Source organism: Bubalus kerabau, chromosome 1 (assembly GCF_029407905.1).
Source record: "Bubalus kerabau isolate K-KA32 ecotype Philippines breed swamp buffalo chromosome 1, PCC_UOA_SB_1v2, whole genome shotgun sequence".
Classification (NCBI taxonomy): Eukaryota; Metazoa; Chordata; class Mammalia; order Artiodactyla; family Bovidae; genus Bubalus; species Bubalus kerabau.
In genome coordinates this window covers 95,568,310-95,583,844 of record NC_073624.1, presented here as the reverse complement: position 1 = coordinate 95,583,844, position 15,535 = coordinate 95,568,310, and the positions used below count along the sequence as shown (strand labels likewise).

At 55.1% G+C, this 15,535-nt stretch overlaps 1 protein-coding gene across 2 annotated transcripts; it reads left to right on the top strand.

Annotated features, from left to right (window-relative positions):
- The first annotated feature begins 1,640 nt into the window (after positions 1–1,640).
- Positions 1,641–15,382, top strand: SPRYD3 (SPRY domain containing 3). 2 transcript variants are annotated; one of them, XM_055583892.1, is made up of 11 exons: positions 1,641–1,757; positions 3,179–3,325; positions 4,301–4,376; positions 4,833–4,957; positions 5,261–5,396; positions 6,268–6,453; positions 12,195–12,344; positions 12,786–12,843; positions 13,424–13,543; positions 13,638–13,804; positions 14,079–15,382. In XM_055583892.1, exons 1-11 carry the CDS (start codon positions 1,735–1,737, stop codon positions 14,211–14,213), a joined length of 1,323 nt encoding a protein of 440 aa, XP_055439867.1. In that variant the 5' UTR covers positions 1,641–1,734; the 3' UTR covers positions 14,214–15,382. The 2 variants fall into 2 exon arrangements, with proteins under 2 accessions (XP_055439867.1, XP_055439857.1); XM_055583882.1 differs by having other exon boundaries at positions 13,638–13,810.
- Positions 15,383–15,535: the final 153 nt, after the last annotated feature.

Here is a 15,535-nt window from a genome sequence, read left to right as displayed (position 1 = left end):
GAGTCCACACCCCCTGCATTGGAAGCATGGAGTCCCAAACACTAGACCACCAAGAAAGTCCCCTAAAGACTTTTTAATAACAGTTGTTCAGTACATGTTTTACAAAGGTGCAAAGGAATTCATAGAGAAAGGACAATATTTCCAACAAATTCTGCTGGAACAATTGGATCTCCATGTGTAAAAAAAGAAAAAAAGAACTTTCATCTATACCTCGTAACATATACAAAAATTACTCATAGATCTGAACACAGTTGTTAACATATAACCTCAATCTAATAATGAGTAAAATGATAGTCGGATAAATGAAACAGAGGGACATTATACAAAATCATTGGCATCTACTTTTCAGGAAAGACTGAATAACTGTCCCAGATTAAGGAGCCTAAGGAAACATGACAAGTAAAGGTTAGTCAGAGATCTGGGGTTCTAATTCAGATTTCCTAATTTCCAGTCTACATCTATTTCTGACACCTATTTCCATTATGCCAACTGGCCACTGTTTATGTTATAAGAGAGCATGGCTTCCATTTCATTCAACATCTGTAGAGCACCTCTTTATGATAAGAATTGGATGGCTCCCACGGGTCAGAAGGACCTCACAACAGCAGAGAGAGATCTACACACAGAGATCACTTTAATAGTAAAAGTAAGACTGTAATAAAGTGCTCTAAATGAGGTGCAAAGAAAATGGTATAAGAATACAGAAGAGGGGGGATGTCCCCTGGTGGTCCAGTAGTCAAGACCACATCCAGTGCAGAACCTGTGGGTTCATCCGGGGAAGAGGAGCTAAGATCCCACATGCCTCATGGCCAAAACACTGAAACATAGAAGCCATATTGTAACAGATTCAATAAAGACTTAAAAAAAAAGAAGAAGAAATACAGAGGAGGGGAGAAAACCTTCCTACCCGGAGAAGAGAAATTTGGTAATGGATGAAATGGGGAACGTCCTCCCCAGAAGGGCAATAATCACCCTCCAGTAGGTGTGCGATAAAGGTCAGTACCATATCCATCTTCCCTCCTCATTATGGCCCCAGCGTAACTTTCCTTAAGTCACACCAATCCCTCTGCTTTTTACATTCGAAGTTTTCTCCTGGTAGGAATGCCTTGCCCAGAAAGAAGGCAAGGTGACATGAAATGGAGCTCGGGGGAATATAAAGCACACGGTAATGGTATAACTCTGGAGAATACAAAACATATGGTAACAGGTACACGCGTTATGGAGACCAGTCTCAGGCTCTGCACACGCAAACAGGATTTAATAATAAGACTCATTTCATAAGGTTGTTGAGTGGATTAAAAGGACATTCCTACAGAGCTCTTAGCATCACGTCTGACACGGAACTGGCGCTGAGGGAATAGTCACAGTATTTGTGGGTACGCAGCGACCTTACCCGCCTGCCCCACACGGGGCGGGAGCCGCCCCTTGACCGGCCACTCAGCGCCCGGGGCGCCCAGTGCGGCGTCTGGGCCGCCACGTCGCCGCCTACCACCCTCTCGACACCCGGGTTTACCAGCCCCTACCCGGCGTTAGGTACCCGGTTCACCGGGCCGCGCCCGGTCCGGCCTGCGTCCTTCGATTGGCTCCTGAAGGTGCCTGTCGTCCTCGGCCGCTGCAGATTGGCCAGAGTGGGCCCAAAGGGGCGGGTCTCGGGGAGCGTAGGAAGGGCGGGGACCCGGATGTGTGTGGTGGCGGCGGCCGAAGAGCTAGTGTGCGGAGCTGAGAGGCCTATGGATGAGGAGGACGCGGCGGCCCCGGTAGGCGGGGATCGGGGGCGGGGTCCCGGAGGCCTCGGGTCGGTCTCCACCGAGCCTGAGGCGGGAGGCGGGAGGCGGGGGTCCTGGGCGGAGGCTTCGGATTCAGGGGCGGAGCCTTGCGCTCTGGTCGCTGGGCTTCCTCTCTGGGGACCCTTCTCGGCCCAGAGCAGGGCCTGGGGAGTCTGGGCGTAGTCACACTGACGGGCCAGTGCTCCTTTTCCCCGGGTCTCCTCTGAGTGATCCGGGTGGAGGCGGGGCCCGGTGCGGCCTCCTCTCGCTGGTGCCAAGGCTATGGGATTCTAGGCAAGCAGATGCCCCTAGGTCTGCGGCTCCAGCATCAACCTGGGGTCGAGCCCTGGCCGAGTGCCGAGGAGGCCAGTCCTAGGAGGCCAGTCCTAGGGCTACCCCGCAGGTGCCTACCCTCCTGAGCCACGCAGTGGCTTGTAGCTACTGGAGAAGCTTGTAATATGCGCATGGGGAGTGAATTTAGCCTAGCCAGCTTCCTAAGCCCCTACTGTGTGCAGGACACTGTCAGGCCTTGATGGAACCTTTGTCCCAGGGTTTGGGATATGGGAAGAGAAAGTAACCCCTCTTTTTGTCACTTTGGGGAAAATTCATTCATTTATGCGTTAGCACTGTTGGTGGTTTAAATACCTGGGTCATCCTACTCTCCATCTTCACTACTACCATCTTTCTGGATGCCGTCTCTCATTAGAACAGCAGCTGCAGCCTCTTGATTAATTGTTTGCCACTCTGTTTTGCTCATCTTGTGATGAGTTTAGTCTCCAGCCAACCGCCTGAATGATCTTTACAATCAGATAAGCCTTAGAAACATATCATTTCCGAGCTTAAAACCCTCCAGAGCTTTCCCATCATACTTGGAATAAAATTCAAACTCCTTAACATGGTCTGTAGAGCATTGATCTGGCCCCTACCTTCTTTCCATCCTTTTCTGGTACATTTTTTCTGCCTCACATTCCCTGCACACCAGCCACCTGACCTTTCTATTTTCCTATCATGCCAGCTGCCTTGCACCTCAGGACCTGTGTTCTGGCTGTCCCCTCTGCCTGGGATGCTCTTTCTTGGGATTGTCACATGCCAATCACCTTTTCATCTCGTAGAGTTCAACTTGTTATTCATCATTTCACTCTGCTTATTCCTGTGCTGTCTAGGTAGAATGGAAGCGCTCTGAGAATAGGCAGCGCATCCTTGTTCACAGCTGTATCCATAGCACCTTGGACAGCAGGAGCACGTATAGGGAGCTCAGTAAATGTTTGAATAAAAGGATGAGGGTCGGGATTGTTTAGGTCAATCTAGGCAACTGGCTTCAAGTCTAGAGCCTTTTCCTCATTCTCGGTATAACTGGCCAAGGTGCTCAGGCCCCTGCTTCCTCTTCCTCAAGTCCCTTCTCCCCTTGGCAGGTTTGTTCTCATGAACAAGATGGATGACCTCAACCTGCACTACCGGTTTCTGAATTGGCGCCGGCGGATCCGGGAGATTCGAGAGGTCCGGGCTTTCCGATATCAGGAGAGGTTCAAGCATATTCTTGTAGATGGAGACACTTTGAGGTGAGTTTCAGGGAGGGCTTTCACATTTTCCTTTCTATGTCAGGTCTCAGAGATGAAAAGGGGCTTTTGCAGAAGCAGAGACCTGTCTATACTGCATGGGGATGCAGTGGACTCTGGATGCCTTTCTGATGGAGCAGTGTGCTTCTTCACCTTGCACCCCTCTGGGCCTGTGTCTCTGGGTCCCTCTGTCCTGGTCTGCATCGGAAGTAGTCATGTCAGAGATGGAGGCTGCTGGGGTCTCAGGAGTTGCCCAACTGTCTTGTCGAGAGGACTCCAGTGAGTCTGTGCGATGCCTGGGTCTCCTGCCTGCATCTCTTGAGTTGGGTTTGGTGAAAGAATGACCATTTCAAAGGCAGTGGACTTCCTGTTTTGGGAAGAATGGCCCGGTAGTGCATCCTGCTCACTGCCTTCCAACCCTTTGGTTTGTGTGTTTGTTTTCTGTTTCTGGCTTGAAACTCTCCCTTGACTCTGTTGGAACTGAATTCTCTCACAGAGTTGTCACTGGAAGAGGGACAGAAGTAGTGCTATCTAGCCTGGAAACAAGAAAGTTGAGGAGTGGGGAGTGAATAACTCTTTCAATCTATGAAAGGCTTTGGTCCAGAGGATAGAGACTAGCCATTCTCAAACTCCACTGAGGACAGAGCCAGAGGAAAAGGGCTGAAGCTGCAGCATGAAGGATTGAGGTTAGACAGGGTGTGAGACCACCTTATAGGCAACTCCGGGAGGCTCTCCTTCTCTTCCCCACTGGCAGTGCGTAAGCCAGGCGTGCAGTGGGCTGGTATAGGTTGACCCTTGCTGGAGGCAGCAGGTGACCTCAAGTATCTTGTTATGGTATTTGTGCAGATGACCCCAGTGTGACCAGATGGATTCTCCTCTCTGCTGGCCCTCACAGGGTGGGGGTTGGGGACACTAAGGCACTCCCCCAAACTCCTGGGCTAGGGTGCTAATGGACCTCCCTCTTCATTTCTCCTTCAGTTACCATGGAAACTCTGGTGAAGTTGGCTGCTATGTGGCTTCTCGACCCCTGACAAAGGACAGCAATTATTTTGAGGTGATCCAGGCTATGGGTGGGCAGAGCAGGGGGTGAAATGGTTTAGCTCCAGGGAGCTCTTTTACTGGATTCTTGATCTAGTTCTTTAAACTTTCCATCAGGATTATCCTGTTGGCTGGGAAAAGGGCCCAGAATATCACGATGCCTAATCTGAGAGGCACCGTAGAGTCCTGTCACCCCGTCCCTTTGGCTCTCCTGCCCTTCACCTAGGTAGAATTTGACCCATGTCTTTTCTCACACCCTAACCCAAGTCCAGCATTTACTCCATCTCCTATCTTTTCCCATAGCTTGGAAATTATTTTGTAAGTAATTGTGGTAAAGTGGGCCCTCACTTTCCCCCGTTCTTCCTCTGGGCATCCTTTCTCTTTGATCCCCTGTCTCCTGGCTCTTTGGGCCTCAGCCCCTTTGATGTTTGCTCCCCTCTGTGCTAACTGTGCCCTGCTCTCCTCCCTCCAGGTGTCGATTGTGGACAGTGGGGTCAGGGGCACCATTGCTGTGGGACTGGTCCCTCAGTACTATAGCTTGGATCACCAGCCTGGCTGGTTGCCTGACTCTGTGGCCTACCATGCTGATGATGGCAAGTGAGTTGCCTCTTGTGGCACCCAACCCCTTTTCTGCAGATTTGGGAATCTTAGATACAAGGGACTACCTCAGGGTGGCTTTGGCCATTCCTTCACTGGTCTTAGGGTATTTTCCTAGATTTTTCTGATCAGGTCAGGAAGGTGGCCTGTTGACTCTCCTTGGAGGCTTGCAGACTTAAAGGGGAGGGTGGAGCTCATACGAGGACGCAGGTAGATGGCGTTGCAGAGTGATGGCGAGCAGGAGTACTGGGGAGAAGTTGGGAGGCCAGGCTCAGATAGTGTGTCTTTCCGCCCTCTCTACAGGCTTTACAATGGCCGAGCCAAGGGCCGGCAGTTTGGGTCAAAGTGCAACTCTGGGGACCGGATTGGTTGTGGCATTGAGCCAGTGTCCTTTGATGTGCAGACTGCCCAGATCTTCTTCACTAAAAATGGGAAGCGGGTAAGTGGGACATCCTGAGTGGGATTTAAATGCTTGAAGCTGTCCAGGGACTTGTGTGAGTGCTATGAAAGAGTCTGCTGGCTGGGACCGGCCCAGGGCCCCCTGTGCTCATTTCCCATCTTCTTCAGTTCAGTCTTAAATTCTCCTGGGCTCTCCTGCATGTAGAAGACCCTCCCCTCGCCCAGGGGAAGCTGGGACTGTCCCCAGGTGATAGACACAGAGGGGCAAGTTTATGCAGTGGAGGAGGGGCAGAGTTTGAGGGGGTACAGAATGGGGTGATGTGGAGGAAGGTTTTGAGCAGGAAAAAAGAGGGAGAGTTTATGACCTGGCTCTGTAAGCTGGAGGTCGTCGTCTTGGGACATTTGACTTGAATGCTTTTGAGGATATGTCTTTTCTGTGTTTTGTGTTCCTTGTTTCACTTCTCCTTTCCTTCCCTCTTCAAAGGCGAGTGATGGTGGAGGGCTGGGATAAGAACACATAGGAGAGACCCAGGCTGTCTTCCTTCTCCTCCCCAGCCGCACCTCCTGCCCAGGGAAATCGCTTTCTCAGTTCTCCGCTGAGGGGTTTTCCTCCCTTAGCATGTATCCTGAGCTCTCTTCCTGCTGCAGTCCACACTCAACATGTATCAAAAGTATTTGGCATGTTGAGAGACTTGGCGTTTGCCTTCCAGCTCTGTGGATTGCTTGCTCAGCCAGGAGTGCTCAGCAGCTTTTTTTCAAACTTCTCTGTACCTCTGTTTTGCTCTCCTGTCAGCGTGTGTGGTGATGACTGGTTGCATCATTCTCAAAAGTCCCCTTGTGAGAATTAGATGAGCCGTGGGGAAAGTGAGCCAGGCGGCAGCTCCCTCCTTCCTTCTGTCCCTACATCTCAGGTGGGCTCCACCATCATGCCCATGTCCCCGGACGGGCTGTTTCCGGCAGTGGGCATGCACTCGCTGGGGGAGGAGGTACGGCTGCACCTCAACGCTGAGCTGGGCCGCGAGGATGACAGCGTCATGATGGTGGACAGTTACGAGGATGAGTGGGGCCGGCTGCACGACGTCCGAGTCTGTGGAACTGTAAGTAAGGGGCAGTGGGTGGAGGGCGCCGGGCGGAACTCCTGGGGCCCCAGCGGCTCTTAGGATTGCTTGGAATAGGCAGTGAAGACAGTGTCTTCTGTAGGGTTTTGGAAAGTGAGAGTTTGAGCAGCAGTGCCTGGCACCATGACACGGTCCTTGCGTCCAGGTCTGTGTTCCCTTAGCCTTGGTCCTCCTCTCCCACCTTCCCTTTTGTTTGAGAGCTCAGGCTCATCGCTCAACCTTGGGGAAAGCAGTAGCTCTCCTTTGCCTCTTTGGTTCCTTCAGTCCCCAGGGTGGCGCACACTGCTGCCCTGAACGTCTGTCTGCCTTTGAGAGGCGGGGCTGATTTTGGAGAGGCTGGATGCCTGGACCTCCCTTTTGGCTTGAACCCAGCCCAGCTGGCCCAGCTTTTCATTCGCTGCGATGTGGGGTAGGTGTCATCATAAATCCTACTCATGTTGGGAGAGGTTCTTCGAGATGCTTTTTTGAGTAAGCATCCATGTCAGTCTCTTTGGCCTTCCTACATTTTATAGGATGAGAATAGAGGCGGATGATGATTCAGTGAGAGTCCTTGACCCTCCAAAGCTGGCCTTTTCATACATCTCATCATACCTGCGTTAGTCCCCTGTCTAGATTTTAAACTTGGTTGGGAAGTGTATAGACCTCAAGGGAGGGAAATTCTTCATACTTGCCCTCTGTGCCTCATGCTAGCTTGAAGTGGATGGCTGCTGAGTCAGGGGTCTGGCCCTGACCTCTAGTGGGCTGCTCAGGCCTCCCACGTGGAATTGTCCCTCTGCTGCCCTCCCGCTCCCGGCTCAACCTTTTCCTCCACCCTCTGGCCTTCTCACCCCAAGCCAGGCTGTTTTTAACTCAGCCTTTGATAGCAAAACAGAAGCAGTGGGGGGTGGGAGTGGGTTATGAGCAAGGCTCTCCACTTCTGGAGTGCAAGGTGCGTCCAACCCAGGGAAAATGGTAGGAAGTGTGCATTCCTGCAGCTTCTCACACTCTGCACCCCCTTCTGGCACTGGGGTCCAGGGACTGCAATGGCCACCAGCCCGGAGACCTCAGATGCCCACTCCCTGATCTTCATCTCTCCTTTCTTTCCCCCTTCCACCATCATTCTGACAACATCTACAGAGTTGAAGTTGGGGCTGAGCCAGGGCGATGTTCCAGCTCTCATCCTTGACCTCTCCTCAAGAGTTCCTGGCACCCTTTCTCTGCCTGGACCTGTCCCCACTCTGCTCCTTGCTCCTCCCAGGCAGTCTTTTCTAATTGATGCGGAATCCTGTAGGTGTTTATAAATAGCCTTCCTTCCTCTCTGCCCTTCCCCCAGTGCCCTCAGGCCACACATTTAAGAATTTTCTTTCTTTCTTAGATGTAAGCTATTGAGTTTAACTCTTCTCCTAAGCCCCAGCCCCAGCTGGGGACAGCTGGCAGGGTAGGCATGCCATTCCCTGCGTACTTGGTCCTCTGGGGCTGCCTTGGACATGAGCCTCTTGAGGCACGCCTCTTTTCTAGTCTTGCCAACCACCCCATCTTTCAAGTGAGGGTAACTTACCCAGTTTCTTCCGGCCCTTTGACCCGCCATCTCCACTGTTGCCTCCTGGCCTCCTCCTTCGTGTCCCTTCTGACCATCCACTGTATTTCCAATCTGGTGATCTGAGTGGTGTCAGCCTGCAAGAGCCTGGGAGAGGTCACTGAGCTGCGCCTGTGCCTCCTGTTTCTAAAGATGTCTAGTGCAGCTGCTTCTCCCCTCTGCCCTTCCTGTTTTTATGTCCCCCTCTGTACGGAGCCCTTCCCAGGGACCTCGACCTCTGCTGTGGTTGCAGCCTATTTCTCCTGCCCTGATGATGTTCCCAGGAGAGCACCCTGTGGAACCGTAAAAGTCTGGGGCAATCTGGGGCAGGCTTTGATGCCATCCCGCCCAGGTTTCTCAGTGTGGAGACTGTGGGCATCTTAAGTGGGACAGTTTCTTAATGGGCAGGACATTTAGCATCCCTGGCTCCAAGACCCAAGATGCTGGTAGCTCCTCAAACCATGCCCCCTGCCCCAGCTGTGTGACTGCCCACACATTCCCACATATCCTCTTGTAACTGCTGAGAAAACAGCCCCAGAGAAAATAAAGAGACTTGATCAAATGTCACAGAGAATTAGTAGCAGAACTAAGCCTAGATACTCCTTGTGCCCCCTCCCCCCACCTTTCCCACTGTCTGATACATGCTGCCTTCTACCCAGGCCCACTCTACTGCAGCCAGTCTCTCCTGCCCCGTCTCACAGGATGAGTCCAGAGTTCCTGGGCTTAAGCCCACTTTCCCAGAGATTTTCTTGTCTAGTGTCATTAGCCAGGTGAGTCTTCTTGGCCACCTTGGAAGTCTTTTACTCCTGTTTCTTTCAGTTTTGTAGTGTCAGTTATCCTCTCTTCTCCTTTCTCACTGGTTCTCCCCAGACAGAAGAGAGACTTAAACCCCAGACTTTTTTTTTTAACCCTAACAATTCATTCTGAGAAGTTTCCAACATACAGAAAAGCTGAAAAAGTAGCATAGTAAATGCCCCCTGGGTCTCCACTGCCTAGATAAACAATTGTTAATATTTAGTTGTGTTTGTTTGATCTGAGGATCTATATATGGACAGACCTGGCTCTTTCCAGAGGGCAGTCTTTCCCTGCTTCCTGCTGCCTTACTTTCCCCTCCTGGAGAGCGCCCCCTTTGCAGAGCTCTGGGATGCTGAAGAGTTGCTGTTGCCGTGTTCACTCTGAGGTGGGGAAGGCTGACCCTCATCCCCATCCCCAGGCCTTGCGCAGTGTGCTTATGTGACATGCTGAGGGCGAGGGGCAGTAGGTAGGGCTGGGGGGTTAGACTCATTCTTTGTTCCTCATTTCCGTTCATAGCTCCTCTGACAATTCCTTAGTGACAGGGCAACAGCTATCGTATACAAAGTGGGGTGAATGAGGCCCCACCCTCTCAGGGGTCCTCCCCAGACCCAACCCAGGAGGAGACCTTGTTGGGGCCTGAGCTGGCCGGTGGGAAGCATGTTCCTGGTTCGTATTTCAGCTGCCTCTAGGCCCTCGGGGCACTGAGCCCTCCCTTGCTCCTGTCAAGAGGGATTAGGGTCTCTGCTGGCAAGACAAGGGCGGGTCGCAGCAGGAGAGGAGGCAAAGAGTAGGTGCTGCCGGTATGAGGGAGGGGTGGGGTGCAGGAGGCTCTCTGCACTCTGGTCTGCAGCCTCTGCTCTGTGGGGGTGAACTGTTTGGCCTCTCGAGGCTTCTGTTGTGTGTAGAGGGAGGTGTAGGGGGTCTTGAGAGCCTTAAGGAAAGAGTTCCCCTACCCCCACCAAAGATGTTGATAGAGGCATTGTTTGAGGAAAAAGCCTTGGGAGGGAGGCAGTTGGTCATCTGGGTGGAGTCTTCTGGGGAGTATCCTAGGGAAACGGTGATGATCAGCGGCCATTCCGATGTGGGGGAGGGGGGTAAGGGCTGAGATGAAAGATCCTTTCCTTCTTTGTGATTGGCAATTCCAGTCTGTTGTAGCTTTGGGGCGATTGTTAATGTTTAGGGAGCACTGGAACACTGGGGTTTTCTTGTATAACCCCCATTTCCTGAGTTCAGGAAAGGCCGACGTGTGCATTTATCACCTGCTGGGGGTCAGACTAGGCCCTTGGCACTCACTTCACTTTGTCACCGTTTTTGGAGATGCAGGTGGTGGTTCCTCTCCTGACTGTGCAAGGAACCTAGGCTCCTGGGTGGTGAGCCGCTGTGCCTTCTGAGCTGCTCTGCAGGGTGGGGAGTAGGTTTTAGAGCCCGAATTAGTGTGTTGTTAGTGTTTTATCCTCCTGGCCTTGTAGCTTAAGGAAGCCTCCCTACTCTATCCATAGACAAAAAGGCAGCCTGCCCTCCTCAGGGCCGAGGCAGGGGGAATGGTTGGGCGGGATTTTCCCAAGGATCAGGATCTGGATCCGCTGTCTTTTGGCTCTGAGAATGGAGAACACTGTGTTTCCTACACTGAGGCCAGTTGGATGCCGTGGGTCAAGGGCAGCTGTGGGATCCCCCACCCAGTTCGGCAATGCAGAGGAGAGGGTGGGCTGGGGGCTGCTCAGACTGGGTGGAGTCCATGCTAGTTAATGTGCATCAGACCCATAACCCCGCAAGCCCACCCCCAGCCTTGTGGGGAGAGAGACAGTGGAGGAATTCAGGCCGAGCCAAGCCCACCCAGAGGACCAGAAGTAGAATTTAGACAGGGTGGGCCTTCACAATACCCGGTAAATCAGAAGACCACCTTCAGGGGGCCTCTTTCTGATGGAAGAATGCAGTGTGAGACAATGGAGACTTGGCCTAGGAGTGTGACATCACGGAGCCAGGGTGCCCTGAAGTGTGTACAGTCCTGGCTGGAGGAAGGAGGGGAGAAAGATCCAGTGATCTGCCATAAACCTCCAGCTTTTCTCCTGGTGCCCCCGACCCCCGCCTGCCTGCGGTTCTCTGGGGCGGAGGGGAGGATGGACTTGCTGTGCCAGGGTTTCGGGGCTCCAGGGTGAGGGTGGGCCAGTGCCTCCCTGAAGGGGTGGTGAGGATGTGGCCTCTCCCTCTGCTGAAGACACACGGAGGCTTGGGTGCTGGTGCTGGCGAGCGTGATGCCTTTCCTGTTCAGGCAGGAGTTCTTTGCGGGGTGAGAGGCCAGTGTCCCACCCAAGGTTTGCCAGGGAGAAGTGGAGGAGGTCCCCAGGGAGTGAGCTTTCTTCAGGGCCAGAGGGTGGGAGGGTAGAAGAAAGTCTTGAGGGGCAGTTTGGCTAATTAAAAAGGGATTAAGGAATCCCAGGTGATGCTGAGGGTGGGGGACAGACGGGACAGGGTTGAGTCACGGCGCCACTATTACCATGACAACTGATAAATAAATCCTCCCAGATTGGGGGTTGCCGCCCCGTCTTGCCCAGGCAGGATCACTGGGGCTGAGGAGCCCCAGGAGCCCATCAGTCAGCTCCCCTCCACACCCCTGCTCCAGCTTAAAAGAGCCACGAGGGGCTGGGAGCAGGAATGCCTGCCTTTCTAGCCCTGCTCTGCCTGGCCCCCTCCCTCACACTGAATGCAGGAGCAGAGCTGGTCTGTCCCTGGCTCCCCGGCACCTCCCCGACAAGGCTACAAACAGCTCTTTTCAGAGCCAAGTACAACAAAGACCTTGAGAAACTGTATCAGTCCCATCCCAGGCAGAACTGGCTTCTGAGCTGTCTCCCCTCCCCCAGATGTCTGGACTTGGCCCCTAACCTCTGCATTCTCCTCGGCCTCCCGAGGTACCCTGAGAAAGCCGTTAGGCTTCCTCTTAGCCTAGCCTTCGCTTCTCCTCTTCTTTGTGTTCAGGGCCCCTGGGTGGCCCTTTCTAGGCAGGCACGGTGACCGAGGGAAGTGATGGCCGAGAGAGCCCTGTGTGGTCCTGGCGCCCAGCCACTGGGATCTTGGGGCTGCTCTCCTGTCTCCCCACAGCAAGGAGAGAGTCCTTGTCTCAGTAGGCAGGTGGGTGCAGTCTTCAGTAGGGGGCTCAGCCTGCATGCTCCTGTTGCCGCCTCCACTCCCCCGCCCCATCCCTGTTCTCCCCTGCCTGTTGGGAGCACCGAGTCCCTCCTTCTGCCTCCAGCACCACTTCCCTTTCAGCTGGGCTTTCTGTGAGAGACCAGGAAACTGGTCCCCAGACAGCCTTGGAACCAGGTTTCCAGGGTGGGTGTCAGCCTGGTCCCCACCCCTGGTTCTCTCCCCACAGCTGCTGGAGTACTTGGGCAAGGGCAAGAGCATCGTGGACGTGGGGCTGGCCCAGGCCCGGCGCCCACTCAGCACCCGTAGCCACTACTTTGAGGTGGAGATCGTGGACCCTGGAGAGAAATGCTACATCGCCTTGGGGCTGGCCCGGAAGGTGGGCACTAATGCTGGCTTTCTGCCCGGGTGATGCTCGGCTCTGGGGCTTCTGGTCTAGAGCTGGGAGCTCCTAGGGAGGTGAAGGGGCCCGGCTGCAGAGAGGCATCTTAACCTGAGACAGAAAGGTCATGTGTGTCTGCTATGTAAGGGTACAGACCCCTAGTCACCTCAGGGCTGACAGAGGGTTGTGAGCCTACCACACACACACACACCAGGGCCTCGATGGGGGGTGAGGGCACCCCACAACTCTGGCACCCCAGCACCTTCTCACTCTGCCCCCACACCCCCCGCAACCTCCAGTGCCTGAAGGTGTGAGCCTGCCGGGGTGGGAGCAGCCATCTGGGTTGTAGCTTGTTCCAAAAGGTGAGGGTTCAGATGCCACTCTCCCATCTTCTTTTCTGCATGGTATCACAGCTTTCCTTTTTTCACATTGGCATAGGATTATCCCAAGAACAGGCACCCTGGCTGGAGCAGAGGGTCTGTGGCTTATCATGCAGGTGCGTGAGGGGCTGCCCTGGGGGAGCAGGGGCTGTGGGGGTGGGGGGTGCAGGGACACCCATCTTCCTGACCCCGCACCAGGGGCCTCTCCTCCAGCGTCTGACCTGAGAGACTCTCCCCTGCTGCCCCCTGCTGTCCCCTTCCCAAGCTGCTAGCTTTCTCCTGTTTTCCCTCCCAGCCCGACAAGCCAGGGGAGCAGAACAGGGGCGGGGAAGTTGGGCCCAAACTGGACATTCCAGGCCTCTGAGTTGGCTCCCTCTGCTCCCTTCCTGCAGATTCTGCATTTTCTTCCTTTGACTGGTTCGATTTCCTTGCGGGCTTTCTTTAGAAAGGACAAGCCTTGAGTTCCTGGTCCCACCTCTCCCTCCCCCCAGTCCCCTCTCCGCTCTGAGGGAGCTCCCCCCTCAGCCCTTTGAGGGGACAGACGTGTCTCTCTTCTGGTGCCCTCATTTTCTCTCCTCCCTTCCTTGGGGCCAGAGAGGGAAGGAGGGGCACTTGGGCTTCTGGCAGGGCGGGCTCTGGGGGTGTAGGGTATCAGCCCCTCCTGCAGGTGCGTGTAGTCTCCCCTCCTCCCAACAGACGACGGGAAGATCTTTCATGGCAGCGGCGTGGGGGACCCTTTCGGGCCACGCTGTTACAAAGGGGACATAATGGGCTGTGGAATCATGTTCCCCCGGGACTACATTCTGGACAGTGAGGGTGAGTGGGGGTGTCCGTGGCCAACCTGGCTGGCCGGGCAGAGGGTGGGTTCTGCGGGCAGAACCGCAGGAGCTCAGGGTTCCTGGCCTCTTAGGTGACAGCGACGACAGCTGTGACACGGTGACCCTGTCCCCGACTGCCCGAGCTGTGCCGAATGTCCGGAACGTCCTATATCTGCACCAGGAAGGGGAGGAAGGGGAGGAAGAGGAGGAAGAGGAAGACGACGGGGAGGAGATAGAGCAAGAGCACGAGGGCAAGAAGGTGGTGGTGAGCGCGGGGGTCCGGGGCTGGGCCGGGCTGGCGCCCCTGCTGAGGAGAGGGCGGAGCCTGGGGAGGGGCGCGGGCTTGCCGAGCAGGGAGACTGGTTGAGAGGCTGGTTTCCGGCCTCTGGACGCCCTCTCGTGGTCACCTCCTGCATCGCCGTCCATCTCTCTCCTGCGGTGGCGGGAGTTGGGAAGGATGGGGTTCAGGCCTGTTGTAGCCCCAGCATCAGGCAGAGCCTGCTGCCCATCCCACTTTCCTCCTCCACCCCTAGGTTTTCTTCACTCGGAATGGCAAGATCATTGGCAAGAAGGATGCTGTTGTACCTTCTGGGGGCTTCTTCCCCACCATTGGGATGCTGAGCTGTGGGGAAAAAGTCAAAGTGGATCTGCACCCCCTGAGTGGCTAGGCCTTCTCCCCGGACCTGCCCCTCCCCTTTGTCCCCTCCCTTTGCAGAACCAGGTACCAAGTTCCTGACTCCTTGAGGATCTGCCTACCCAGCAGGCCCCAGAGGGCGTGTTGGCACTCTGCCCCTACCAGATCAGGCCCCTGCCAAGCTCCTCCATGCCCACGTTTGTGCCCCAGGGCTGCCCCAGTCATCAGTCCCTGGGCAGGAGACCCTGGTTGGACAGGAACAGGCCCGAAGGGTGGTGCTCTATGGCCAGGTCCCCTTGGTTTGGGGCGTGGGCGTGCCCCCTTCCGCACTGGCCCGTGTGAGGGGAGAGGAGTGAGTGCTTCTGTCTCAGCTGCTGCTGGGCCTGAGGCTTGAGAGAGTGGAGCGGGACAGCCCTCCCTGGTGACCGGTGTTCCGGGCAGCTGTCTTCTGTTCCCTGTCCTCGTCATTGTGTGAACCAGTTGCTGCTGTCACCCCCCTGGCTGGGCTGGGGGGCTCTCTAGGGCCCTCGCTCTCCTTCACTGAATGCTGTCCCTAGAAAACTACTCGAGGGCCTCTCTTCTCTCCCCCCCGAGCCAGCTTCCTCCCTCATGACCTGCTGGGGCACCACGGTCCCCTGAGAACCCCCGTCTGGCTCCCCCAGCTGTACACACGTAGATGGTGCCCGTGGCATGTAGAGAGAGAGGGGCTGTCAGGCCCGGGAATGGAGCCTTTGCTGCTCTCTCCCTCTGGGCCTCCTCAGCTCACCTGTGGCACCTTTGTCTCTAGTTCCTGAGGATGCAGGTTGAGACCCCAGAGCCTCTCTCTCCCACATGGTGAGGGCAGAGCCCCAGAGCCCAGTGAGAGTCTGTGCTCCGCTGCCCCACCCACACCCTGCTTGTTGCCTGTTGCCTGTTTTGCTTCAGTGTTTGATCTAGCACTTACACGTGTCCTCCCCCGCCAAGCCCTCCTGTCTCCTAGCCTCTTGACCCCGACCCCTCCCCACACAGTAGCTTCCGGGAGGGAGAAGGAGCAGGAGTCTGGGGAGAGTGGGCAGGGCTTTAGGGGAAGCAGTGAGCTGTTGTGCTGCGGGGGCCTCCACTTTGGCCCTCCCTTCAGGCCCTGCACTATGATGTATGAAATGTATGTACAGACCAGAGATGTTTATACAGCCAATAAAGATGGAGTTTCCATATTTATCAGTACAGCCGGGACAGGGGAATCCTTTCCAGTACACGGGGCCGGGGACAGGGCTGGAGGAGGGAGCGGCAAAGGACAGTTGCTCAGGAGGCACGTGTGGACTGCTGTGGGGCCAGGGAGAGGGATTGTGTGTGTCCCACAGACATGGCTTGGGCCTG

Excerpts from the sequence above, each read along its gene's own strand:
- SPRYD3 (XM_055583882.1), top strand. The coding sequence starts at position 1,735 with ATGAGGAGGACGCGGCGGCCCCG. Across the intron at positions 13,544-13,637 it reads CTACATTCTGGACAGTGAGG|GTGACAGCGACGACAGCTGT; the intron begins GTGAGTGGGGGT and ends CTGGCCTCTTAG. Across the intron at positions 13,811-14,078 it reads ACGAGGGCAAGAAGGTGGTG|GTTTTCTTCACTCGGAATGG; the intron begins GTGAGCGCGGGG and ends CTCCACCCCTAG.